This window comes from Rhincodon typus, chromosome 20 (genome assembly GCF_021869965.1).
Source record: "Rhincodon typus isolate 14 chromosome 20, sRhiTyp1.1, whole genome shotgun sequence".
In the NCBI taxonomy this organism is placed as follows: domain Eukaryota; kingdom Metazoa; phylum Chordata; class Chondrichthyes; order Orectolobiformes; family Rhincodontidae; genus Rhincodon; species Rhincodon typus.
The window spans coordinates 17,715,274-17,742,805 of record NC_063351.1 but is presented as its reverse complement, the minus strand read 5'-3'; the positions used below and the strand labels follow the sequence as shown (position 1 = coordinate 17,742,805).

General features: G+C 38.9%; 1 protein-coding gene across 2 annotated transcripts in view; it reads left to right on the top strand.

Moving 5' to 3' along the window:
• LOC109937939 (adhesion G protein-coupled receptor A1) overlaps positions 1 to 27,532 on the top strand; it is a 458,189-nt gene that overhangs the window by 369,671 nt on the left and 60,986 nt on the right. Inside the window, exons 13-14 of one of the 2 annotated variants that reach the window (XM_048609008.1) lie at positions 5,183 to 5,390; positions 6,287 to 6,495. In XM_048609008.1, coding sequence (XP_048464965.1) covers positions 5,183 to 5,390; positions 6,287 to 6,495 — 417 coding nt within the window. Of the gene's footprint in view, positions 1 to 5,182; positions 5,391 to 6,286; positions 6,496 to 26,951; positions 26,998 to 27,532 lie in introns of those variants that run through there. The other variant, XM_048609009.1, reaches the window with a different exon arrangement.

Here is a 27,532-nt window from a genome sequence, read left to right as displayed (position 1 = left end):
GGTGGTCAACCTTGGCCTAATTGAATGGCAGAGCAAGCTTGACAAGTTGAATGGCCTACTCCTGTTCCTATGTTCATCATAACAGCCTGGTTGAGTTGGATTCACCACAGCTCATACTGTTGTTTTTTTCCAGAATGAGCCATGCCTGCCCTGTTTCTCTTTTCACATGGCATTTAATAATGTCACTAGACTAGTAATCCGGAGGCTTTGGAGATGGGCTCAGAGAGTCATACAGCATGTAAACAGACCCTTTGGTTAAACTAGCCCATGTCAACCATGTTCCCAAACCAAACCATTTGCCTGCATTTGGCCCATGTCCTTCCAAACCTTTCCTACTTGTGTATTTGCAAATGTTTTTTAAGTGTTGTAACTATATCTGCATTCACCACTTCCTCTGAAAGTTCATTCCATGTACGAAGCACTCTCTGTGTAAAAAAGGTTGCCCCTCACATCCTTTTAAAATCTTTCTACTCGCACCTTAGTAATATGCCCCCTAGTTTTGACCTCCCCTACCCTAGGGAAAAGACCTTTGCTGTTCATCTTACCTATGCCCCTCATGATTTCATAAACCTCTATAAGGTCACCCCTCAACCTCCTACACTCCAGTGAAAAAGTCAGAGCTTATCCAGCCTATCCGGCAACAGCCTAATAAATATTTTCTGAACCCTCTCCAGTTTAACAATATTCTTCCTGTTGCAGAGCAACCAGAACCATATCCAGCTCTCTAGAAGAGGCCTCACCAACATCGTCTACAACCTCAACATGACATCCTAACTCCTATACTCAAAGGCCTGAGCAATGATGGCAAGTGTGCCAAGCACCTTCATAATCACCCTGTCTACATGTGACACAAATTTCAAAGAATTGTGTACCTGATCCCCTAGGTCTGTCTGTTCTACAACACAGCCCAGGGCCCTACCATTAATTGTATAAGTCCTACCTTTATTTGTTTTTTTCAAAATACAATACCTCACATTTATCCAAATAAAACTCCATCTGCCACTCCTCCGCCCATTGACCAAATCGATCAAGATCTCTTTGTAATGTTAGATAACCTTCTTCACTGTCCATTAAACCACTAATTTTGGTGTCACCCGCAAACTTACTAACAGTGCCTTCTAAATTCTCGTACAAATGACATATAAATGACAAATAAAAATGGACCCAGTACCAATCACTGTGGAACACCACTGGTCACGGGCCTCTAGCCCAAAAAACAACCTTCTACCACCACGCTCTGTCTCCTGCCGTGAAGCCAATTTTGTATCTACTCACCAAGCTCTCCCTGAATCCCACGTGATCTAACTTTACTAATTAGTCTACCATGCGGAACCTTGTCAAAGGCTTTACTGAAGTCCAAATAAACAACGTCTGCCACTCCGCCGTCATCAGTCTTTTTGGTTACGTCCTCAAAAAACTCAATCAATTTTGTGAGACATGATTTCCCTCGTACAAAACCATGCTAACTTGCCCTTGCCTCTCCAAATGTATATAAATCATATCTTTCAGAATCCCCACACTCACAGCTACAGTTCGCAGGCTTCTCCTTATAGCCTTTATTAAATAAAGGCACAACATTAGCCACCCTCCAGTCCTCCAGCACCTCACCAATGGTTATAGACGACACAAATGTCTCTGCTAGGGGCCCTGCAATTTCTTCCCTAACTTCCCCCAACATCCTGGGATTCACTTGATCAGATCCCGGAGATTTATATTTTCTAAGACCTCCAGCACTTCCTCTTTCGCATTGTGAACCGTTTTGAAAACATCAACATTTATTTCCCCGCGTTCTCCAGCCTCCATTTCTTTCTCCGCAGTAAAAACTGACATGAAATATTCATTTAATATCTCTCCCTACTTCTGAGGTTCAACACATGTACAACCTCATCGATCTTTAATGGGCCCTATTCTCTCCCTAGTTGCTGTTTTGCTCTTAATGTACTTCTAGAATCTCTTTGGATTATCCCTAACCTTATCTGCCAAGACTATGTCATATCGCATTTTTGCACTCCTGATTTCCCTCCTAAGAATGCCCCTACACTCTTTGTACACTTCAAGAGATTCATTTGACCAAGTTTCCATATCTAATGTATGATTCTTTCTTGTTCTTGACCAGAGCCTCAATATCTTTATTCATTCATTGACCTCTACTCTTGTTAGCCTTACCCTTCACTCTAACAGGAACATAATGCCTCTGAACTCTCATTATCACACTTTTGAAAGCCTCCCACTTGTCAGTCATCTCTTTACCTATGAACAGTCTATTCCATTCAAATTTTGGAATTTCCTGTTCTCATACACTTAAAATTTGCCTTACTCCAATTAAGAACTTTAACTTTTGTGGTGTGGAAGGCCAATCCTTTCCATAACTATTTTAATACTAATAGAATTATGATCACTTATCCGAAAGTGTTCCCCTACTATCACTTCAGTCACTTGCCCTGCCATATTTCCCAAGAGAAGATCATGTTTTGCCCCTTCTCTAGTAGGAACACTTACATATCGACAAAGAAAATTATCTTGAACTCATTTAACAAATTCCTCACCATCCAAGCCCGTAACACTGTGACAGTCCCAGTCAATGTTTGGAAAATTAAAATCCCCTACGATTACAACCCTGTTATTCTTACATACTTCTGAGATCCCTCTACATATTTGGTCCTCAATTTCCCTCTGCCTATTGGGGGGCCTATAGTACAATCTCATCAATGTGATCATTTCTTTCTTATTTCTAAGTTCTACCCACATAGTTTCACTGGACAATCCCTCCTTCATCAAAAATGCCACTCCCCCTCCTGTCTTACCTCCTGTTCTATCCTTGCTTTAGCATCTAATACCCAGAACATTGAGCTGCCAGTCCTGTCTTTCCCTCCGCCCATTTTCTGTAATAGCTGTGATGTCCCAGTTCATGTTCCCATACATGCCCTGAGTTCATCAATCCCACCTGTATGACCCCTTGCATTGAAGAAAAAAGCAGTTTAATTATTCAGAGTTACCTCATTCTCTGACTTGCTGTGGTCTGTTTTTTCTAATTAACTTGCTCTTTTCTGATTCAGAGCCATCTTTATCTACCTTTCAATTTCTACTGCTACTTAGGAAGCCCCCACACCCTGTCTCTACTAGTTTAAAGGCTCCCAAAATAGAACTAGCAAATCCCCCACCAGGATGTTGTTCCCTTTCCATTCAGGTAAAACTCATCCCTTTTGAACAGGTCTTTCCTGCCCCAGAGAGATCTCAATGATCCAAAATTCTGAATCCTTGCACATTGCACTATCTCTTCAGCCATTGATTTATCTGCCTTCTCTTTTTATTCCTACTGTCATTAGAACATGACACCGGGAATAAACCAGAGATTACTACCTTTGAGGTCCTGTTTTTTACCCTCCTACCTAACTTCTTATATTTACTCTGCAAAGCCTTAACCCTTTTCCTAACTATGTCGTTCCTACCAATGTATACGACAACTTATGGCTTCTTATTTTCCCCTTTGACAATTTGCTTCACCCTTGTCCTTGACCTAGGCACCAGGCAGGCAACCTGCTGACCTGGATTCAAGGTCACGGCCGTAGAATCTCCTGTCTGTGCCCCTGACAGGAGAGTCCCCAACAACAATTATTCTTCTAAATCTTGACAAAACCCATATGTTAAGCTGTCTCCTTCTTGAACTGCTGACTCTCTGTTTTTGAAAGGGCATCTTGTTGCTACCTCAGTACTGGGGTGTCTTCTACTTTGTGAGGTGAGCCATTGTGCTTAACTGGACAGTGACTTCACCGTCTGGCCATTTATTAGCCAGTTCAGGGAAAATCACAGCCAACTGACTGTTTCCTCCAAATTGTCAGCATTTGACCCCTTCCTCTCCACACCCCGCCCCCCCCACCCCCGCCAACTTCCCCCTCCAGACATACACACACACACAAATCAACCTGACAGATTGCAGACAGCGGAAAGTGCCTCAAAACCCACAGAGAAAATTTTGCTCCTGGAGTTGACCAGTAAAATCCGTTAGCCTGCAATTTGGGTTCCTCGCTCGTATTCTCTGATAACCTTGGTTTATCCTGTCTGAGCTAACATGGAAAAAACAAATGCATACTTACTTCATGTTTTTTTTTCTACCTTGCAGTGTTATGGATGGAAAAATCAAATGAGAGGCTGGTTGGTTCATGACAGGCACCCAAGTGGGATGAGAATGGGGAATAGTACATATTCTGTTTAATACATTCTTTGTCTCTGCTGGGCCAAGTGTGCATTGACAGACTGGAGTCAATGGTTATTTCCAGTCTTACTTCCTGGGTTATTTTTCTTTCATGGCATTTGCTGCATAATGTGCCTCCACCTCTACCTGGCCTAAGGCAACATTCTGTCTCCAAATATTACATCTGCTATGGAGGTTTTATGAGATTATCATTTAGGTTTATAATTGCACATACAGTAAATGTCACAGAATCTGTGACTGTTAATGACTGCAATGTTTAATATTGTGGGTAAAATGGTTAAACAAAACTTTTGTTTGAAGTTTATTACTAATCACAAAAAGAAAAGAAAATACAATTGTGGGCAGTGTTAATATTACATCAGTTTTCTAATGAGGATATGCTGTGAGTCACTGAAAGCTTTTGGTACTGATGTGTGATTAATCCAGGCAGATGACAAACACAGATGAACAGAATCATTTAAGAGAAAATAAAGAAATTAGTGCTGTCTATGTGGAGAAAATTTGGAATTAAAACACTTGAATATGTTTCTCCTCTGTGTTTACTTTGAGGAGGCACTTTATTTCACTGCTGTATCATATTAATAAAGAACAAAGACTTCTGTGCAACCTTTTTATAAATCTATTCTGTATGTAAGTTGTCTGATTCTGTTGCAAGTGAAGGATAAAAGCCTGGTAGATTGTCTCTTTAAATAAGATCTGCAGTGTTGATGTAACCCTCTAGCTTGGATGGTAGGAACCATTCTCACCTCTGCAGCAGGGAGCTTGACCAGAAAGACACTCTCAGGCAATGGAAATGTGCTGTTTGTTAAAATGCACTGAATTATAGCTATTCCCCTAGTTATAACTCCAGTTTTTGGTAGCTTCCAATCTGTTAGTAAAAGAGACAGTTCATATGCCTTGCTGTAAAGGAAATTATTGAAAACAACAATATTGTGACTCACATCTTTTCTTCTTTCTTTAATTCTACAGAACACCGTAGCTGTGGCTTCAGTTCAGTTGCCACCAGCAATTTTCACTCATTTCCTCGCCTTGCACACTGTTGACAACTCATCTTGCAAGCTGCAATTTATCGTATTTCGGAATGGAAAACTCTTTCCCAGTACAGGTAACTCATCAAACCTTGCTGATGATGGGAAACGCAAGTGTGTTTCGACTCCAGTTGTCTTCATCAAAATAGGTAATTTTCTATTTAAATTTGAAAATCTATATGTTCTACTAGTTTAAATGATGCACATGAGATTACCATAATCGGTTTTATTTTACTTTGAGAGACAATGAAACTAAACAGATTCCTGAACGGTGTTTTTGTCAAAACGTTGTTAGTCAAATCATTTGCAAAATGTTGCATTTAACTAAATTAATTCTGATTGCATTGCTGATCTTCAATTTGTTGCAACATATGGATGTAAAAGAGAGATCTATGTCTAATAGCTGCATTATAATCTCTTGCGTCAATTTCTATAGTTCTCTCTCATTGCTCTAATTAGCTCACTTATTCAAACAAGTCTGTCCATTCTGAAAATGTATCCAGCTTACGCCCATCATTCAGCTGTTTCCAAATATAAAGTGTAATGTATAACATGTAATCAGGACACGAGTAGCATGCAATTTGAAAATAAATTGTGCATGGTGACTTACTGTATTTTTAAATATCCATTTTCAAAAGTAATATTGTTATGTGGGAGAATAGTAACACTGAATACACACATGATTTAATCTGCATAAAGTATAAATACAAATGTCGAGGATAATGTAAACAAGTGTCAAAAGACAAAATGTGTTCTGCAGAAATTCTAGCATGGCTTTATTTTTTATTCATTGCAATAAGTTTTAATTTCTGGATAATATATTCAAACGGAATGCTTTGTAAAAGACAGGTAGAAGTTTCACGTTTTTTTTAATTTCGTCATATTTCATAATTTGTGCTGTGACTTTAAAATTGTTACATTTAAGCTCAAAGTTCTTCTTTTAAAATGCTGCGATTCTTACAGTCAAAACCTTCCAGATCTATGTACATAGTATTCAGCCACAAACCTTTCCACTCCATTAACCTAATTCAATTTGCTTCTGCAGATGGGTGCAGCTTCGGGAACCTCACTAAACCCATTACTGTTGTTCTGAGGCACTTTGCGCTGGGTACAGATCCCACTGCAGCATATTGGGATTTTGACCTTTTGGATGGGCACGGTGGTTGGCAAGCTAAAGGGTGCCGTATAACAGGTTCTGCAAGCAATATTACCACCATTCAATGTATGCACTTCGGTAACTTTGCAGTCCTAATGGTGAGTACATGTTTGGAACATTGAACAGAAAGTTACGCTTGATAGCATACGATCACGTTCACTTTAGCTCATCCTCAATAAAAAGGACTATATTTTACAAACTGTCTCATGAAGTGATGTCCAAGAATAAGACAGGAGCATTTTATAGGCAGCATTAAACATAAATAATTCAACATCATTTTTTTGCAGACTGCAGTGCTTCAGTACATTGCAGACGAACATTGAACTCTGGCTTCGTAAATTTTAGTTGAAGAAATAATATGAGAAAATAATCATGTAAATTGATTTATTTGTAGGCTAAATCCTGCTGGTATACATGTTGATGTTTGGTGTTCAGTCTGTATTCCTGAGAGGCTTTCTGTTTCTTCATTTAAATTGTATAATATAGTTTATTCCAATCAGGCATGAGGAAAATGCAATGTGAAATAGAATTTTTTTCAATAACTAAAGAAGAAACAAGAGCACTCAGTCCTAATTTCCTACATCATTAGTTGCCATTTTATTGTAATATCCAAGTCTGGGTTTGTTATTTGTTTACTGATGCCACTGCTTGTAATATATATTTGACTTCTTACCCACAATAAAGCCTTCATGCTGTTAAAGATGGGATCATTAGCTACTGTAAAATGCTGCAAGATGTATTTTAAAATGTTGCTAAAATGTCACCTAATTCATTTCAGTGTCTTTGCGTTTCCTGTAGCATACCCTTTCACTTTTGTTCTGACTCACATTTCATATTCCAAGCAACATGCAATATGGATATAAATTGAGCATCATCCCTTAGAATGGGTGTGACAAATCTGTGATGGTGAGATCATCAACACATACTTAACATCCCTTTCTAGTGGGAGCAATATGGGAATATTGGATTTAAAAGCGCTTTATCATTCCGAACAGGAATTTTCCAATAGATGATTTGAAGCATTAAATCCTACCCTCACATGCCGAAATCAAATGTATTGCATTTACAAATGAATTATTTCAGCAGCATTACACCTAGATAAATAAGCTCAGTTTGTTTACACGTTGAAAGGATTGTAATTGTGTAAATGTCAAGGTATTGGTATGTATTTGTAAAAGGCAGCTGTACAGACGACTGTGGAACAGAGGATAAGTGTGTGCAGAATACTAATCTACTGTCAGATGGAGCACAGATGTTGGCCAATCATAGCATGGGTTTTTGACAGTCTATAGTGTAATGTGATTATTATCACTCACCGAGGCATAAATCATTCCTCCTGGAAAATATTTTGAATTTCTTCTAACGCTCTTGGACATCATCCAAAGTGTGAATATTTAGATGAATGCCATTAAAGGAGTTTGTCTATATTTCCCCCTAGACTGAAGTTTTTTTATTTATAAAGGAGCCTTCAAAAGCTCTTCAGGGACATTATCATACTATTCCAAACATAAACTAAAATTATTACTAGGTAGTCATACAATTTGAAATTATTTGTCAGTGTTGAGTAATAAGGATTGTGTTTAAGTGAAAAATTTAAGAAGAGTGAAGTCTCTGTTTGACTGCACAAACTCAGTTGTTAATTAAGACATGTTAAAGAAGGGTAATATATTTGTGAAGGATTTCTACATTGACCTATTGATGAATTTTATAAGATTACATTGACATCGTATTGTACAGAGAAGCTTCTTTTATTACATCTATGCATTGACAATAGGCCAATACTTTTGTTTACTGTGAATATTCTTGTAAAATATTAGTAAGGACAAAAAGGAAATAGCTGGATGATCTGTTTGATTCCAAAATATTCTAATTAAATTTGTTAGATCTGAGAACAGATTAGAACTTTAATCTACTGTAATTCAGGAGCATCCAAAATAGTAATATGATGAGTGCTTACATTGGCAGCTGTAGCAAAAATGGTAATGGTCTGTTGTAGGTAACTCCTGGGAATCGGAGTCACCTTATTTACACTCACCTTCTCAGCAAGGGACTCAGGTAATGAAGAGAATGCTAGGAAGGTTAAATCAAATTGCAGCGAAATAAAGGAATTAAGGCCTGTATTATAGAATGCATATTTTATGGACGTCTGTTGTTCTGTTACTATATTTGAAATTGGTTGTTTGCATTGCAGTTCTGGTAGGAAACCAACATTGAATTTCTCTCCACAATGTGAGGATTTATATCAACTCTTTGATAACCAGTTTGTACCTCTATTAATTACTTGGTAGCTATTACGGCTGGATACAGAATCACAAAAGCTGATTGTTGACTTGAGGGAATAGGGTTGTGGATTCAAGCCCTATTCCAACATTTAAGCTTACAATATAATACTGAGGCAACAGTATATATTAAGGAACTGCTGTATTGCTCAAGGTGTTGTGCTTTCAGTGAGGCATTTAAAACCAATGCCACAACAGCCCTCTTGCTGATGTTTAAGGCTGTTTTCACCTTTGAAACAAGGTGACTTTCCTCAGCATCTTGTCAATGTTCATCTTTCAACCAACATCAATAAAAAGCTACCTGTTGCAAATGGAACTTTGTTGACTGGCTGTGTCCACATAGTGACTGCACTTCAAAATGATTTCACTCACTGTGAGATGTTTTGGGATATCCTAAAAGCCATAAATACAAGCTCAGTCTTTCGTCATGTTTTCCTTTTTTCCAGAAAGAGATTTAAATTTATTGAATTTTTGCGATCGACCAACAAACAGAATTTTTTTTGTTGAATATAACTACGGCCTTTGTAGTAACAACCAAAAAACAGCTGATCATAACATACATTAATAATACCACTGTATATGTGAGTTCTGTGCCCAGGAAATTGTGGAAATTTTTGTTTAGCGTAATTTGTAGTTGCAGCACTGAAGGAGAATTTCGTTAACACTATTTTAGCAGCTTTACTAAATCCCCTGTTTAGGTCCTGTGGGACTTACTTGTCCAGGGGGAATTGTTATATGCTGCCTTTGTGAATGAACATTTTGTCCCGCTATGGCTATAATTGAACCATGGGTTGCTAATACCCATTTAGGCATAGCTGCTCCTGTCAACTGTTTCAGGTGGGAGTGTGCAGTTTGAGAGCTTGCCTTATTGTGGATTTCTAGCTTTTTGACCTGAGGGGCTGTTCTCACTGAGGCTCACACTTTATGATTTCACTGCATCCTATCAGTAGACTCAACCACCCGTCAACACACTGTGTATAGTCTTAATCATTAACTCAGGATCCTTGATGTTTCATGGAATCTGGTCAATAATAAGAAAAGGATGGTCCTCCTGATTACTGCCTGTTGCCCTCCCTTAGCTAATTAATGAGTGCTCCTCCTTGTTGAACATTACTTAAAAGAAGCACAGGGCTACTACCAAAGAATAGATCCTGGGTGGAGGACTTTAATGTCCATCACCAACGGTGGCTTGGTAGTACCACTATTGACAAAGTTCGTTAAATCCTGAAGGATTGAGGATATTCTATTGCAATGGACTTATGGTGAGAACCCCAAAATGAGGGGAAGACCTCCATGATCTCACTGTCACCAATATATCTGCTGCGGCTACATCCGTGCATAACAGTATTGGTAGGAATGACCAGTTCTTGCAGAGACAAAGCCCTGTCTTTATGCTGAGAATATTCTCCAGTGAATTCAGAAGCAACATCACCATGCCAAATGTGGGAGCTTCAGATCAGATCCAGCAATTCAAAACTGGATACCCATTTGCCATCAGCCATAATCCATCATCATCAGCAGAACAGCATTCTACCATGCAAAACCACAAGCTGGCATATTCATTGTTCTGTCGACACCATTAACACCGGTAATCAACCTTGGTTCACTGAAGAGTGTAGAATAGCATAGCAGGAACAGCACACAACATACCTGAAATGAGGTGAAATGGTCAACTGTCACGGCATGTCAAAGGTGTCAACAGCACAACACATCATGTGCACCAATCAGCACGAGCTAAGTGACCAATCAATCAGATCAAAGTTGAACTGGAATCGTAGCTAGAACAAGGGAAAATGGTCAGGTTATTGAATGTCAATCATCTCAGCCATAGGACCGTCAGGGTAGTGCGTCAAGACCTAAGCCATTGCATCTGATTCATCAATGACCTTTCCTCTATCATAAGGTCAGAAGTGGGAAAGTTCATTGCACTGTGTTGCATTTACAATCCCTCAGGTAATGGTGCAGTTTGTACTTGAATGTAGCATAACCTAATCAACGACTGAGTTTAGGCTGAGTCACTAAAATTAACACTATGTCACAAAAGGAGCAGTGACTATCTAAGACTAAAGAAAGTCTGACCACCACTTCTTGACGATCACTGTGATGTTTCCCACTACTGGACTCTGCTGACATTTGCCAGCTCTATCAGTATATATTTGCCTCCTGTTCACTGCCTCCTGTGTCTGTTCTTTATCTTGGGCTATCTAATAACTATTGGTGGAGGGAACATCACTGTAGAGTAATAGGGAAAAGGGACTATGCCTGGACAATGAACAGGTTTATTGCATGCTAGCAATAAGTCCAGCTATACTCGTTCAGGCATAATTATTCTGACCTCGGGGAGCTGGTGCAAATCCATCTACACCCTTTGAAATCTAGAGGAGGGCTCATTGTCTATACCCACAGACTGTTTGTGACATCAGTAGGATGGGCATAGCGAATGTAACATGAACATGAACCATTATCTTACACAACAATTATCATCATTGAATACTCAGCCTCCTAAGTGTCCAAACCAGAAGCTTAACTGGGTGAACACGTAAATACAGTGATTACAAGAGCAGGTCAGAGACACATAGCTCATCTCCTGACTTCCCAAAGCCTGTTACCATTGCAAGGCACAAGTCTGGAGTGTGATCAAATAGTAATCATTTGCCTGGATGAGTTTTTTTTTAATTCCTTCATGGGATGAGGGCGTTGCTGGCATTTATTGCCCATCCCTAATTTCCAAGAGGGTAGTTAAGAGTCAACCACATTGCTGTGGGTCTGGAGTCACATGTTGGTCAGACCAGGTAAGGATAGTAGGTTCCATCCCTAAAGGACATTAGTGAAGCAGATGGGTTTTTATGACAAAACACAATTAAGTCCAGATTTTCATTGAAGTCAAGTTCCACAATCTGCCGTGGCAGGATTTGAACCCCGGTCCCCAGAACATCAGTTGGGTGTCTGGATTAACTGTGTAGTGATCATACCACAAAGCCATTGCCTCCCCATAAGTGCAGATCCAACAATACTTGAGGAGCTTGACACCATTTAGGATGGTACACCTCATTTGGTTGCACACCCTAAATCTCTTTAAACATTCACTCCCTGCACCATCGGGGCACTGTGTCTGAGATAACAAGGTGTAGAGCTGGATGAACACAGCAGGCCAAGCAGCATCAGAGGAGCAGGAAGGTCCTACTATCTCTGGCGCACTGTGTCTATTGTGTGAAGCAATTAAACATTGCACGTCAGCAATTATCCAGGATTTTTTCAATAACTTCTTCCAAAACCACAAGGGCATCAGACAAAAGCGAACACTACCACCTGCAAGTGCTTTTCCAAGACACACATCATTCTAACTTGGAAATATATTGTCAACCTTCCATTATCATTGGATGCAAAATCCATAACACTACTTAACAGCATGATGGGAGTACTTTCACGATGTGATCGGCAGCAATTCAATAAGGTAGCTCATCCTCATCTTCTCAAGGGAATTGGGATGGGCAATAAACTCTCGGCTTGCCAGTGATACCCTCATCCCATGGTTGGATGAAAAAGACTTGTTCTGGAGAGGATCATAGAAACGTTTTGCTGCATAGACAGTTCTGATTGATTCCCAAAACTGTTTAAGGATCCTGACCATACGCCGTGCCCAATACCATTTTGCTGTACGATTCAACATGAATGACAGGGAGATAGTGGCACCTATGCAAAGAGAAATGACAGTCCTGGTTCATTAATAGCATGACCAATCAGAGAAATCATTCCTCTCAACTGCAAACGCCATCCAATCAGATACTACAGGAGATGGTTGCAAAGTGATTTAATGCAGCAACATACTGCACCTTCAACATCTCTTAGGCCAATTGTTAATAGAGTGCAAACACTACCAACTTCTTCATATCACAACTGGAGAGATCCTGCTGTCCCAACTGGACCCTTCCAATATTTACCACCTGAGTATTAGACTCCACATCAAATGAATGTTCACCTTCTGAATCTCTTCAGTATCCATGAATAATAAGATACCCTCAACATTTACATCTGTACCTCAATGAAAGCAAATTCTTGATTCAAATAAATGAGCAGACTTTTATATTTTGCATTCTGACTCAACTTGATGGCTGGATGTGTCTTTCCGTCCCCTCATCTGATACTCCTTCTCAGTGTCCCCAGTAGCCAGACTGCTGTAGAAGCCATCTGGGATTCTGATCGTCCTCATCATTTTCCAGCTTCAAACAGGCAGCTGCTGCAGGTTTTATCTCTGAAGGGAACATCTAGGTGGCCTGGACTTGCTTGTCATGATCTACAGGCAGAGCTCATTGAGAGGCAATGTTAGAATGAGTGTGAGAGTATAGTGAATTATGAACCATATAGTAAAATGTATTTATGTATATGCCCTACCATAAATATCTGCAGGTATATTTAAGAGCTGTCAGTTGTATATGGCATGTGTGTTTGAAACAAGGTCATGAAATTACAAGGCTCATGTTCCAGTTCTTAAAAGTAGCTATGTGAGGAAATTTTCATGTTATTTTTCCATTATTCATTAATGGAATGAGGGCGTCGCTGTCTAGGCAGCATTTATTGCTCTTTCCTAATTGCCCAGAGGACAGTTCAGAGTCGACACACTAGCCACACTTCCCTACATCAGGAACATATCAGAACTGACAACAAGACTCGTAAGGCCACTAGGAATCATAGTGGCCCACAAGCCCATAGCCCCTCTACGACAAACACTCACAAGGAATAAAGACCCCATTCCCACAACATGCAGAACCAACATGGTTTACAAAATACCATGCAAAGGCTGCCACAAATATTACATTGGACAGACAGGAAGGAAACTAGCTATCAGAATGTATGAACATCAGCTAGCAGCAAAACGGCACAACAAACTCTCCTTAATATCGGTACACTCGGACACTGAAGGCCATCAGTTTAACTGGGACAAGGTAACCATAGTAGCCCAAGCCAAACATTGACAAGCACGAGAATTCCTAGAGGCATGATTCTCCACCCGTAATACAATCAACAAACATATAGAATTGGGCCCCATATACAAACACATACAGATTAAAACCAGAAATGACACTACTCACCATAACGGACCAGACAGTATAAATTCCAAGCAGAGTAGAATGGCATCGTTTCATCAGAGACTCCACTGACGATATCACCTAGCATGGTGACAAAACGTCTGAACGAAAACAAGCCAGCTCAATGAGCAAGTCAACCATCTCACCCATAACCTGAGCTTCAGATCTTTGCCAAAACTTTAGTCAACCACGTTGCTGTAGGTCTGGAGTCATACGTAGGCCAGAACAGGAAAGGGTGGCAGTTTCCTTCCCTAAAGGACACTAGTGAACCAGATGAGTTTTCCAACAATCGACAATGGATTCATGGTCATCATTAGAGTCTTAATTCTGGATATTTTTGTTGACTTCAAATTTCACCATCTGCTATGGCAGGATTTGAACCTGGGTCCCCAGAACGTTATCTGGGTCTCTGGATTAACAGTCCAGTGATAAAACCACTAGGCCATCCGCCATCACCTCCTAGTAATCTGCCAGGCTTTATTTGTGAGTGTATATCATTCTAACTAGATTGTTCAAATACAAACACAAGCAGAAATTGACACTGGCATTTCAGCTTAACTTCACAAAGCTAAATTCCAGTTTAATTCAAGTTTGACGTAAACAGCAACATTATAAAGGCTCTAATGATAAAGATACTAAACAATAAAATTCAGAAAGACCAAGATACAATTTCCAGCCTTGAGTGAAATGGCTGAACTCAGCCATAGCAACAGTTGAATTGTCCTTAGAGTAGGGAGAGGAAAACTGTCTGAGGTTTCTGCTCTGGATGGATATTAATGAACCATGATAGAAGGTGCACATGCATGGACAAAATGTGGTAACATGCTCAATGCCAACAAAGCCAAAACATTTGTTTTCACTGCCAAGATTCCCCTGGGAACAACGGATGCCTGGTCAAACTACTACAGAGCTGCCAACACCTCAATTGTATCTCAGTGAATCAGTGCTGTCAGGAAAAGAGAAAAGAAAATACTATTATTTAATCAGCATTTTACATGTCCTGAGAAACACTTCAAAATGCCAAACATCACAACTGAAGAGGATTCTGAGTAGATTTCTTACCTCCTCAGAGTTCTGGAGAAGAGTTATATTGACCTTAAAACGTTAACTCTTTCTCTCTCGACACATTCAATAGTATTACAATTTTGTAGCTCTTTCCTGACACTTTTCCCTGCCTGGTTGATGTTCTGGTTGTATGAAGCTAATAAAGAAACCTCTGTACTAAATGCTGCCATCCCATTAATGAGGCTTCAGAACAATCTACATCCAACAACCTGCTCTGAGAATTCTACCCACATTTTCACAGGTGAGAAAATCCACGATAGGCTGAGTCAAAACATTCAAAGCAAACAACGCACCATATATTTTTCAAGAAAATCAATTTGCCCTACTTCCAATGTTAACAGGTCATTTTTAAAACTTCTAACATCTGGATCTGGATCTGGATCTGCATTTTCACAAAAAAACTAACCTATTCTTCCTTGGGCCATAGCCTATCTTTGTACCAAATTTAATTGGAATCCAACAACTAATTTTTAAGGTTGACTGTTTGTAAGCAGGAATTCAGAAATTGTCAAATGCATTATTTCCACACACCTTCAGCTTCAATTGATTTGAAAAGCTATGCCTGCTGTGAAAACAAACATGCCAGCACCTATTTCACAGCAGGATCATACAAATTGCAATGAGATGTGTCCATTTTTGTTCAGTTTCAGAGAGAGAAAAAACAAATAATAAGGAGCTAACTGAGGAAATTTGAGAAAGAACAATATCTTACCACATGTGAAAAATGTGGATGAAGGCTTGTGTGGAAGGAGACTAAACATGGAAGCCCAGAATTTGAATGGTGTGTGATATTACTGTATGAGTAATTAATGCATTTGTATTGCATTGCAAAATTTGCCTTTCGATAGGGATTCTCGATGGGACAGTCCAAATTTTCACAAATAAATCCAAGAAAGAATTCTGCAGAATTTTGCTTTTTGTTTAGAATGTTGAGAATGTGGAAGTCCCTACTGCATTCAATGCTTGAGGTAAATTTAATAATAACTATGTAGTTTGATAAGTGTATGCAGGAGAAGGGATATGTTGATTTGCTGACATAAAGTGAGGTGGGAGGAGGCTTATGTGGAACATAAACACGGTTGCATTAAACGTTCTGCTTCTGAGCTGTAAATGCTAAATAATTGTTATGTTTGTACAGAGATCAGTTGGCAATGGCTGCGGTCAGCAGAATTTTCCAGTGTCAGTGGATGTAATGGAAAAGAAAATCGAGCATGATATAAAATGGGCTGCTGATTCTCTGACCCAACTGCTTTTCTCTATGACTGTTAGCTAACTTGATTGAAATTAATAAGCTAAAATGAGTCAGTTTCTGTAAGATGTGGGCAAATCCCTCCGTCACATTACTGTTCTGGTAGAGAAGACTAAAACCTAGTCTGATATGTCTCCTGTCCCTTTCTAAATGCAAGTAAATGCTGTTCTTTTCCTCAATAAAATGCCTCAAATGCTACTCGTTTGCTCTCAAGCACTTGCTAGAGCACATGCATTAGAGGACAACAGCGTGGTATAAACCTCAGTGTTTTTCACACTTCATACCCAAGTATTTTGCACCTTTTCTCATGACTTCTATTTAAGCTTATGATTAATAGTTTACATGTATAGAAGCCTAGGAGTAGAGATCAGTGTTATGAGAATCGGAGAGGAGATTTTAGAGAATAGTAATGCTGTGCTTCCTCAAGACAGTAATTAGGAGATCTGAATAATTTTCAGTTGCAAACCTAATGCTATTTTTGTTTTCCATAGAGCTGTGGACACATTAAGGACACTTAACTGCATTCTGTCAGTTTTGTTGCTATGTGAATTCTAGATAGGAAACAGTAGTGAAGTTTGTGGAAGTTGCAGGGTGAGCGGTAGTCCAGAGAAATACTCCTCTTTCTTGCATTACAAAAATCTTCTTTAAAGAAATCTATCCATTCGGCCTTAAGCCATTTAATAGAAAAATAGAAGGTTCGACCTTCCAATTACTGGAGCAGGTCAGACGACAAGTTATTATGGATGCTGTGCTCATTTTTCCACTATTTGCAAGTGTGTTTTTGTAACCAGTGTTATCTCTGAATTTGCATAATTAAAGAAATTCATGAGTGAGTGAGAATGCTAGCTTTCATTTGGAGGCTTGCTGAGATTTTATTGATTACAAATAGGTGTAATATAGGGTCTCCACCAAACTGCTCCCTGTCATTTAGCATTTTTTCTGGGTGAGAAACAGTGGAAGCATAAAACAAGAACCTTCTCTTTCACCCTTCCCCAGCACCAGTTATCCAGCAATATAAGGATAAGCATAATCACATGTTACGATCTTACCTTAACTGTGTATCCTGTAGTTGCATTCTCTGAAGCATAACATGAAAATGCTCAAAGTGATAGAAACCTGAAAATATCAGATAGACAGCACAGAATGTAACCTGACATTCTGTATGATTGACACATTGCACATGATAAAATTTAACTTTATATTTAGGCTAACATTCAGAGAACTCCACAGTGTGGAAACAGGCCATTCAGCACAATAAGTCCACACAGATCTTCTGCATCCCATGCAGACCCATCCCCCTACCCTATCCCTACATTTCCCGTAGCTAACGCACCTAACCTATACACCCCTGGACAATCTGGACAATTTAGCATGGCAATCTACCTAAGCTGCACATCTTTAGACTGTGGGAGGAAACCGGAGCACCCGGAGGAAACCCATGCAGATACGGGGAGAAAGTGCAAACCCCACATAGTCAGTTGCCCAAGGCTGGATATAAAAAATTTTATGTAGGTATATTTGATCTGGTTAGAGTTTGATTTGTGTGATCAGATCCTGTTCATCTTAAAAATGGTGCACAGGAACATTTAGTTTCTTAGTTTCCACATAGCTTCATTCATCATAAAGCAATTTAAATGACCTTATTCAAAAGAAATTACTTGCCATTACTTTAACATTCCTCGTGTTTATCATTATTACAGTAAATAGATTCATTGGCTGAGTAGAATATTTGTAGAGTCTAGACTGGTAATACTAGTTTTTAAAGTTCCTAAAACTCTGAATTGTAGTTTATTCAGTAAGCCAATACAGTTTTCACATCATTGAAGGGATACACTCTTCATCAAACATATCATTTTTACATGAAAATATATTTTGGATTGTTACAGAGAGTTTCATAAGTAATGAGATTCAAATAATTATAAAATAGATGGTAAATGTATCTATGAATAATTATTTGTTGCTATAATTATTCCTTAGAGTCTTCAATGATCACTCTGACTGTAGTCTGAAATCAGTTCTTTGTTACTACGTTTAATGGTATCAGTATGATCTGCTAGTGATATTGCTAGAAAAAGTTAAAAGAAAAAAGGCAATCAAAACTACTATTAAGTCATCTGTATTGGATTTTTGTATTGGATAATTAAATATTTCCTCGGATGGTGATGGCTAGCAGGAGGGGACATAGCTTTAAATTGAGGGGTGATAGATATAGGACAGATGTCAGAGGTAGGTTCTTTACTCAGAGAGGAGTAAGGGCGTGGAATGCCCTGCCTGCAAAAATAGTAGACTCGCCCACTTTAAGGGCATTTAAATGGTCATTGGATAAACATATGGATGATAATGGAATAGTTTAGGTTAGATGGGCTTCAGATTGGTTTCACAGGTCGGCGCAACATCGAGGGCCGAAGGGCCTGTACTGCGCTGTAATGTTCTATGTTCTATGTTCTATGTTCTAAGCGTAAAATAACTGGTAGCTTTTGAGGATTTTACTGTAACAGTACTTTCAGAGTCTCCCTTTGTAAAATTGCTGTCATTGTCCAATTTCTATGATTTTGAATAACAGATAATTTGTAATCTGTGTGATTAAAATACAGCTGCCTTTGTTACCGCCGTAAATGTAGGGGACAGTGTTGCAGCTCATGTGTTGCAATTACTGTGATGTGACTGCCAAGGACACTGCAGGACTTGAGTAATGGCTTTGTACTTAGATTATTTCACGTAGCAGCCAGGTACTGCTGAAAGAAATTGCAAACTGTTGACCCAGGGGAGCACTCATAAAGAGCCCTCAGTCCCCCACAGACTACCTCAGTAGCTGTTTCATTATCTGAGTGAAGTGGCAAACTAGGCAGTGATGGGGGCAGCCAGGTATGAGTGGGTGTGTCCAGGGGAAGGATAATGGAGAAGCAGCAGTGAGAGCACACAATGATGACATTGATGGACTGACATCTTGCTCAAGTCTGATGGCAAAGGAAACATGGTTAACATACAGCAGGAGTGCTTACGCTTCTAGATATTTCATAATTTACTTTCATATTGATCTACTTTGCTTATCTTGGGTATTTTGTTCATCCAGATTTCTCACCTTTATATATCCTTCTTCATCGGCTGTTCAGGAGACACTTGGATAGCAATATTTGGCTGTGGACAAATGTCATTTTGTGTCCAAAATTGAATCCACTCTGCTCTCAAACAGTTCTGGCACTGATCAAGTTAGACACCACTTTCATAAGGGTATGTTAAGGTTGTTTAGAGAGTGTCTCAGAAGATTACACAGTAAGCAGATTATGACGTCAGTCTGCATTTTACGTCAACAGTGCTGTGTGAATCCTTGAACTAACACCCTGTCTTAACCTTGCACAGCAGAGCATGTGTTGAATAGCAGGAAGAACCTGTGCTATTTAAATAGATCTTCAGCTGGTTTCAGGTTAGTTATTGTTAATTTCTGCTGATTGTAGCCAAGCTAGTAGACGTATTTGGGTATTGATTCAATTTCCTGTAAACTAAACAACTTGTATCACATGTAATGAAGGCCTCCACCATGACTTCATTGTTTCTGCTCAGAGCACTTACTGTCAGATATGGGTGCAGTAGTTTCTATCCAATTTGGCCTGCGCCTTAACAGGCTGAATAAGCAAAATTAACCCAGAACAAGACAAGCTTCTTGAAGGGGAAACTTGACAGAAAGGCTCTTAATGGAACACTTCAGCAATCTTCAGGAAATAATTGTCTGAGCTCAACCTAAATAGGGAGCAGTATGATAGACTTCTCTGTTTCACCAAGACTGTGCTCAATGATACCTCCCATCTGTTTCAACTTAGCTATGGCACCAGACCAGAATGAGTTCAAAAATACAAGTTCTGTGATGGGTTGTGATGGTGAAGTTTAATGCAGCATACTTCTTCCTCAAACTCGCAAATTTAAAACTATTTTAATCTACTGTTGCATAAGGGAGTTTATTGTGCCTCTGCATACAGAGACAGCTGACTTTATCTCATTTTCTCTTGAGAGAAAAGCAATTGGAACAATTGCATACCTCCCATATGGTATACAGTGCTATTAATTATAGTCTTTGCTCACAATTTTGTGATAAAAGTCATCACAAAATCATTTCCAATCAACTTTGTCAAAGAAATTATGCAGTATTCCATACAAAAAATACAATCAGTCACTCTTATCCACTTGCTTAGTGTCTGCTGCCCCTGTGTAATGCTATTTTAATGTCTGCAGTGTGGCTAATGGAGGGCTGATGAGTTTCATGTTGCAGTGACTGCAGGCATTCTTGCAGGATGCCTATAGGGGAACAGGTGGTGACCTAGTGGTCATGTCACTGGACAAGTAATCTGGAGCCCCAGCTAACGTTCTGGGTACATGTTTTCAAATCTCACCATAACAGATGGTGAAATTCAAATTCAATAAAATGTAGAAGTAAAAGCCAACCAAATGGTGACCGTGCAATCATTGTTATTATTAAAAACCTTTCTGTTAGGGAAGAAAATCTGCCATCCTTACCTGGTCTGGCCTACATGTGACTCCAGACACACAGCAACATGTTTGACCCTGAACTTCTCTCTGAAATGGCCTAGCAAGACATTCAGTTCAAGGGCAGTTAGGAATGCATGACAAATGCTGACCTCGCCAGTGATACCCACATCCCATGGATGATTTTATTTTAAATTGTGCAGCTCTAGCTCTGAAGCTCCTCTTCAGGCTGGATTATCTTGGCATGGGCAGAAGTAGTCTGGGCTGGCCGGCAGCAACAAGAGCAACAGGAGAGTAGCAGTGGTGGGAGAACAATATATCTCTAATTGCTAATGATATAAAGTTCAGAGGAGATGTAAGCCGTGAGGAGGATGCAAAGAAACTGCAAAAAGATATTGACAAGTTAGGTGACAGGTGGCGGCTGAAGTATAATATGTGGGAATGTGGTGTTGTTCACTTGTGAGTAAGAATAGAAAAGCAGGAAAATTTTTAAAAGGAAATTTGTAAATGTTCATGTTTAAAGGGACTTGGTGCTCCTGCACAAGGAACACATAGTTGACATGCCAGTACACCAAGCAATTAGGAAAGAAAATGGTATATTTGTCTGTATTGCAAGGGGATACAAGAATAAAGAGGTCTCGTTAGTACTGCATGGTGCTTTGGTGAGTACAGTGTGCAGATATATCCCTATATCCATGATATAGTTGCCTTGGGGACAATTCAGTGAAGGTCCATTACATTAGTTTTTGGGACGAGTTGAGTAAGAAAAGAGGTTAGGTACATTGGTCCTGGACTCTGGGGCTTAGGGAATGTGATCTACTTGAAACAGTCACGGTTGTGAAGGGGCTTGCCTAGGTAGGCATTGAAAAGATGTTTCTCTTGGCTTGATTAGGCACGGTTTCAGGACAAAGAGTCTATTTAGGACTGAGAAAAGGAGACATTTCTTCACTCAGAAGGTTGCAAATCTTTGGAATTCCCAATTCCAGATGGTTTTCAGTGCATCTTTGTTGAATATGTTTAGTTCTGAGGTAAAAAGATTTTTGGTCCTTGGGGGAACTGAGGAACACAGGGAACGGGTGGAAAAGTGGAGTTAAGGTGTGAGATCAGACCATGATAAAACTGAATGGCACAGCAGGCCAGAGGGCACATGGTCTACTCCTACTTCTACTTCTTATGTTCTTGCAGGTGTAAATAAAAGGCTTAACAGTTGATTGAGGCCATTTGTTCACAATTGATTTAATCTGAATGTGGGGCCAAAAGGAACAAGGATGTTCCTTCCAATCTCATATTAAAACCGTAAATCATTGTCAGTCATAATCTCTCCATCCTCCCTGATTAATAATACCCTGCTGCCATCATTCTGTCACTCGATCAGCACTGACGACCCTCTGAATTTCCCCTTCTTCGGATCACTCCCTGTTTTAGTCATTTTTAAGGAATTATCAATGTGTGACTGCCAGCAATGCAGTGACCAGCACTTCAAGGGCTCGTCTTTGATGAATTACCTAGCAATTCTACAGCTCATCAATTCAATAGCAATGAAGCCCAATATAACAAAAGCATTAAATCTTTCTTATTTTCAATGGAAGTTCATGTTTACTGCACACCCGAGATTCATTCTAGGAAATCATTACGATATTGTGAAGTTAGTATCTTAACTCTATTATTCTGCTGCAGCTCTTAACAAAGTTAAATACATTGGTAATCTGTGATATAAAATATTCCTATTACAGATATAGTTTCACAATGTATATTGTTTAAAGAAACAGAAGTACTCAAGGAGTACTATCTTATGGAAACATATAGGATTCTTAGCGATCGTATCAGATATGGAAACTTTGTTTCCCCCGTTGGAGATTGTAGGATCTGGAGGTATAATCTCAGAGCAGTTGAGACAGAGACAGGAATTTCATCGCTCAGAAAGTGGTGAATCTCTGTTTTTTTAATCACAGAGGGCTATCGAGGCCTGGTAATTAAGAATGTTCAAGGCTGGGACAGACAGATTAATTAGTAGGGGAATCAGGAGATATAGGGAAAAGACTGGAAAGTAGAGTGGAGGATTATCATACCAGCCATAATTTTAATCAATGACAGAAGAGAGCTGATGGGCCAAATGGTCTAATTTGCTCCTACATCTTATGGTCTTATTACCTTGTAGATTTCATGACTGTATTCCTGAAAGTCATAAAGCTTATTTTTCAAAATGAGCTCTGACACAAGAACTGATTAGGTGGAACTCAAATCAATTTCAGTATCATAAAATATTATAAATAATTCAATAAACTGTAGAATGGAATGTCACCTTAGCCATACCTTATTTGAAAACAAAAAAAAAACTCGTAGGACTGTCATCTGGGTGATTTTCTTTGTTAATATTGTACAATATTTTTTTTTATTAAATTTCATAGCATGAGGCCACTTTTCCAATACTGCATGCAGTTCTGGTCTCCCTACTATCGGAAAGCTGTTGTGAAACTTGAAAGGGTTCAAAGAACATTTACAAGGATGTTGCCATGATTGGACACTTTGAGCTATAGGGAGAGGCTGAATAGGTGGGGCTATTTTCCCTGGAGCATTGGAGGCTGAGGGATGACTTTATAGAGGTTTATAAAATCATGAGGGGCATGGATAGACTGAATAGCCAAGGTCTTTTTCCCAGGATAGAGGAGTCCAAAACTAGACAGCACAGGTTTAAGGTGATAGGTGAAAGATTTAAAAGGGACCTAAGGGGCAACTTTTTCTCGCAGAGAGTGGTGCATGTATAGAATGAGCTGCCAGTGGAGGAGGTGGAGGCTGGTATAATTACATTTAAAAGGCACCTGGATAGGAACACAAATAAGAAGGGTTTGGAGGGAAATGGGCCAAATGCTGGCAAATGGAACTAGGTTAATTTAGGATGTCTGGTCAGCATGGATAAGTTAAACCAAAGAGTCTGTTTCTGTGCTGTACATCTCCACAACTATAACTGTAAGAGAATTTCAAAATTATACAATTGCCAATCAACACTTGACCCTGTCCTAGAATATATATTCTCACTGCATCATCATTTATAGTAAATTTAATTGAATCAGAAGCAATCTCAGCACAAATTGAAGATTTTTTGTTCATTGTATGTGGTATTATTATGACTGCAATATATCAATTTTGTCTTGAAATGAGGCCTTGAAGTGTTGGTCACTGGTTTGCTGGCAGACACATATTGATTATTCTTTAAATGTGACTAGCAGCTAAACATTTTCCTAGAGTGAACACCAAATCAGAAAAATGGAACAATCTCTACATCAAAGTAGTTGTTCATTTCACAATCCATGTCACCCATTCATAATCTACTTCTTCCTTGTACGTTATAAAATGAAAGATGATTAAACAACCGGTGGTATATAATTCTACTTCTTTGTAAGCAGCCACATAATGTGGCATTTTGTTTATTTATTGACTGAGAGAAAGGTTGAAAATAGCTATTCATTCTTCAAAATCCAAGATGCCTTTTAGAAAATGCTTCCACATTTAACTTTCACCATAATAGCTCAGGACCATAATTAATCAGAGCATTCTGCAAGTGAAAAAATAAGCAGTCACTTTTTCACCATAACAGCTATTAATATTTCACAAACTATAGCAAACAAGGCAGCCACGTGATTAAATTTTATAAGGATATGAATTCAATCCACATATTTAATCACTGCTGCCAATAGCAGCCTATCACTAGAAAACAATTCTAAAGAGCTATTTTTATTTAAAAACATGTGATGCATTGTTATTAATCGAAAACAAGTTATTAAATTGTGCTACAGATAGTAAATAAATTATTCAACAAGTAGTTGGTAGTGAAGTAGTGGAAATCAAAATAATAACCAATTAAACTTCAGAGGCGACATTTTCAAATGGAATAAAAGTTCTAAAGCGAACACAAACAACAATTTGTCACATCATTTAATATGCAATTCTGAGCTCCTGTCAGTCATACATAAGATAATCAGAATCCAGCTATTTTTCTTTTGTATTATAAGCAAGCCACACTTAATAATAAAATCCTTCAGGACAGCCTTTAGCAATTGGAACATAACAGCAATCTATCTATGGCAGTCTTGAAAATTTCAATGGAGCCAATGCCCATGGCCTTTTGGAAGAGAGAACTCCAGCGCTTCACTCCCCTTTGTGTAAAAAGTACTTTGTGATTTCACTCCAGAATGAGACAGTTCTAATTATAAAACTTTGCTACTTAGTTTTGGATTCCCCTACCAAAGAAAATAGTTTCTCAGGTAGAACCTATTTCAGGTGCAATCAGCAAAACTGATGTAAATCCGAAAAAAGTTGCAAGCCGTTGAAGAAATGCCTGTTTTAGTCGAGTATTTCAAATGCAAAATCTGCCATGAGTTAGTGTATCAAGGGAACATGTTAAAATGTGTTTTCCAAAACAATTTGTTTTAAAAGATCGCCTATGATATACAACGAATAGTAGTTTAATGTAGTGTGATGGGGTCAGTTGAAACTGGGATTATCACACAGAAGATAAACAAACTTTATCAACTGGGAAAGTCATTAAGCTTGAACGGAAGAGACTCAGCCCATTGAGTCCATGCAGCTTCTCTTTAGAGTAAACCAATCAGAGACATTCCCCAGTGCTAGCTCACAGCCACAGAGGTTTATTTCCATCATATGCCCTTTTCTATTCATATTCTCTGTCAGTGCCTCCAGATGAGGATACATTCATCTCTGAGGAACCACTGTGATGCCTGGCATTCAAAATGTCAGTGGTCTGATGGGTCACAAAATATTCTTTGGAAATCTACTGACATGGGTTGCTAACTGAGGATTTTTTTAGCCTGTGGTCAGCAGTTTTGGCAGAATAATTGAGATGCAAGAATGGTGAACAGTATTATAAGGCTGCTACAAACATAAACAGAAATTGCTGGAAAATCTCAGCAGGTCTGGCAACATCTATGGAGAGTTAATGTTTCATGTCCAGTGACCCTTCTTCAGAACTGTTCTGAAGAAGGGTCGCTGGACCTGAAACCTTTACTCTAATGTCTGTCCACAGATGCTTCCAGACCTGCTGAGTTTTTCCATCAATTTGTTTTTGTTTCTGATTTCCCAGCATCTGCAGTTCCTTCCTTTTTTTATTAAACCATATGACTGCCTCTGACAGTTGAAATTTGCAATCAATGGAAAATTACAAGGGTGCAGCAACATCCAAATGTGTTCAGCCATTAATGCAGTTGAGAGGGATATTTAAAATAGATAGAGCAGTATTGGCATAAAAGAAGAAGTTACAAGTTAGCTATGAAATTTACAGTTGTTATAATTGAGGTCAGAAAGGCACACTGTTTCCCATTCTAGGCCCACTCCTCCGCTGTCTACAACAAATTTTAAATTGAACCACTTTGGTAACATGGCCAATTATACAGGTCTCGTCTATATCAGGTTCAGTGCCAAGAACAAGTCTGACAGGTTTTGAGAGTCAACAATAAATAACTGGTATACTAACAAAACAAACTTCCTCAAACAATGATGGAAAGATTACTGGCAAACAATCTGAATTAAGTCTATGTATCAACATTGCTAAGTACATTTGTGACATGCACGATGTCACACAGAGAGGTCTAAGGAGAAACAAAAAAAATCAAAACTCCACACTTTAAAATACTTTGGCTAAATATTAGTCAAACCTGTGGAAAAAAAGATGTCACGTGTTGTCCCAAATGGTGTTCTGAATCTAAATTTATTCTGCATTCTCTGTCACATACACACACATGTTCATGGCTCTGGGGGTGTCTTCCTGGAACAGTAGTAGTTGGCTGAATTCCCTTTGCTTCAGGGGGTGAAGTAGATTCGAAGAAAATTGTCTTCAGGAGCTCTTCCTAAGTTCTTTAGCTGACTTTTGGTGGGTTTTCAGCTCACACACTTTGCTGAAAGAAGTTACAAAGAAAGAGAGATAGCAATGGGCTGTTGGTCTTCAGGAAAGTCTCTTTCCCTGAGTTTAGAACTGCAGTGGCCTTATTCCATTTGCAAGCTGGGCAGTATGACTTCATCTACAACCTGTAGATTGTAAGACTCCATCAGAGCTCCTTGCATGTGCAGCATCATTGTTGTTGTATACAGTGGCTCTTTCTCTGAGTAAAATATCCTTTGTTTAAAATTTAATATATATTCATGAATTCTCATAGTCTTCAAATAAAAACTAACTTCTGGAGCTTTTCTCTTCATATTACTGTTTAAATTCCAAATTTCATCCAGGTTTAAGCATGGATATACAAATGTTCCACTGGAGAGCAGCTGAAGTTAATCAATTAAGGAAACTGGCTTAAACTGGTTTTCCGATACCTGGAGCTGAGCTCAGAGCATATAAATTTAGACTCCTCAGTGTGACATAGTACTGATCATGACTTTGAACAGAGAGCTTTAATTTGGCTGAGTAAGAAAGTTTGGTGAAGAAGAGAGGTACTCCCTTGTTTTTCCTAAACCTTTCACCAAGTAGAAATTGATTCTTAATCTACTATAGGAAAAAAGCTACCTGTTTTGTGAGTGTCTGGTAATTGGTTAAGACCTCAGAATTTATTAAGGTCTACTCTATTCCTAGGGTTTAAAATCTTACAGGAATTGCTGATAAGTCTTTGATTGCTAATTGACTTCAACCTAGAGTTGTAAAAATAGTAGCTAGTGCAATAATTGATGTATTGGTTTTAATTATGCAAAAGTTCCTAGTTTTCAGGCAGATTCCATTAACTTGGAAAGCTGTGCTTGTAACTCCTTTATTCAAAATGTGAAGGAGCCAAAAAGCAGAAACGACAGGCCAATTAGCGTAACATTTGTCGTAAGGAAAATGTCAGAAGCTGTTATTAAGGACACCATAGCAGGGCACCTTTTTCAAAAAAAAATCAAGGTAATTAGGTAGATTCAACATTGTTTTGTGAAAGGGAAATCATGTTTGACCAATTTATTGGAATTCTCTGAGGATGTAGTACATGCTGTGAAC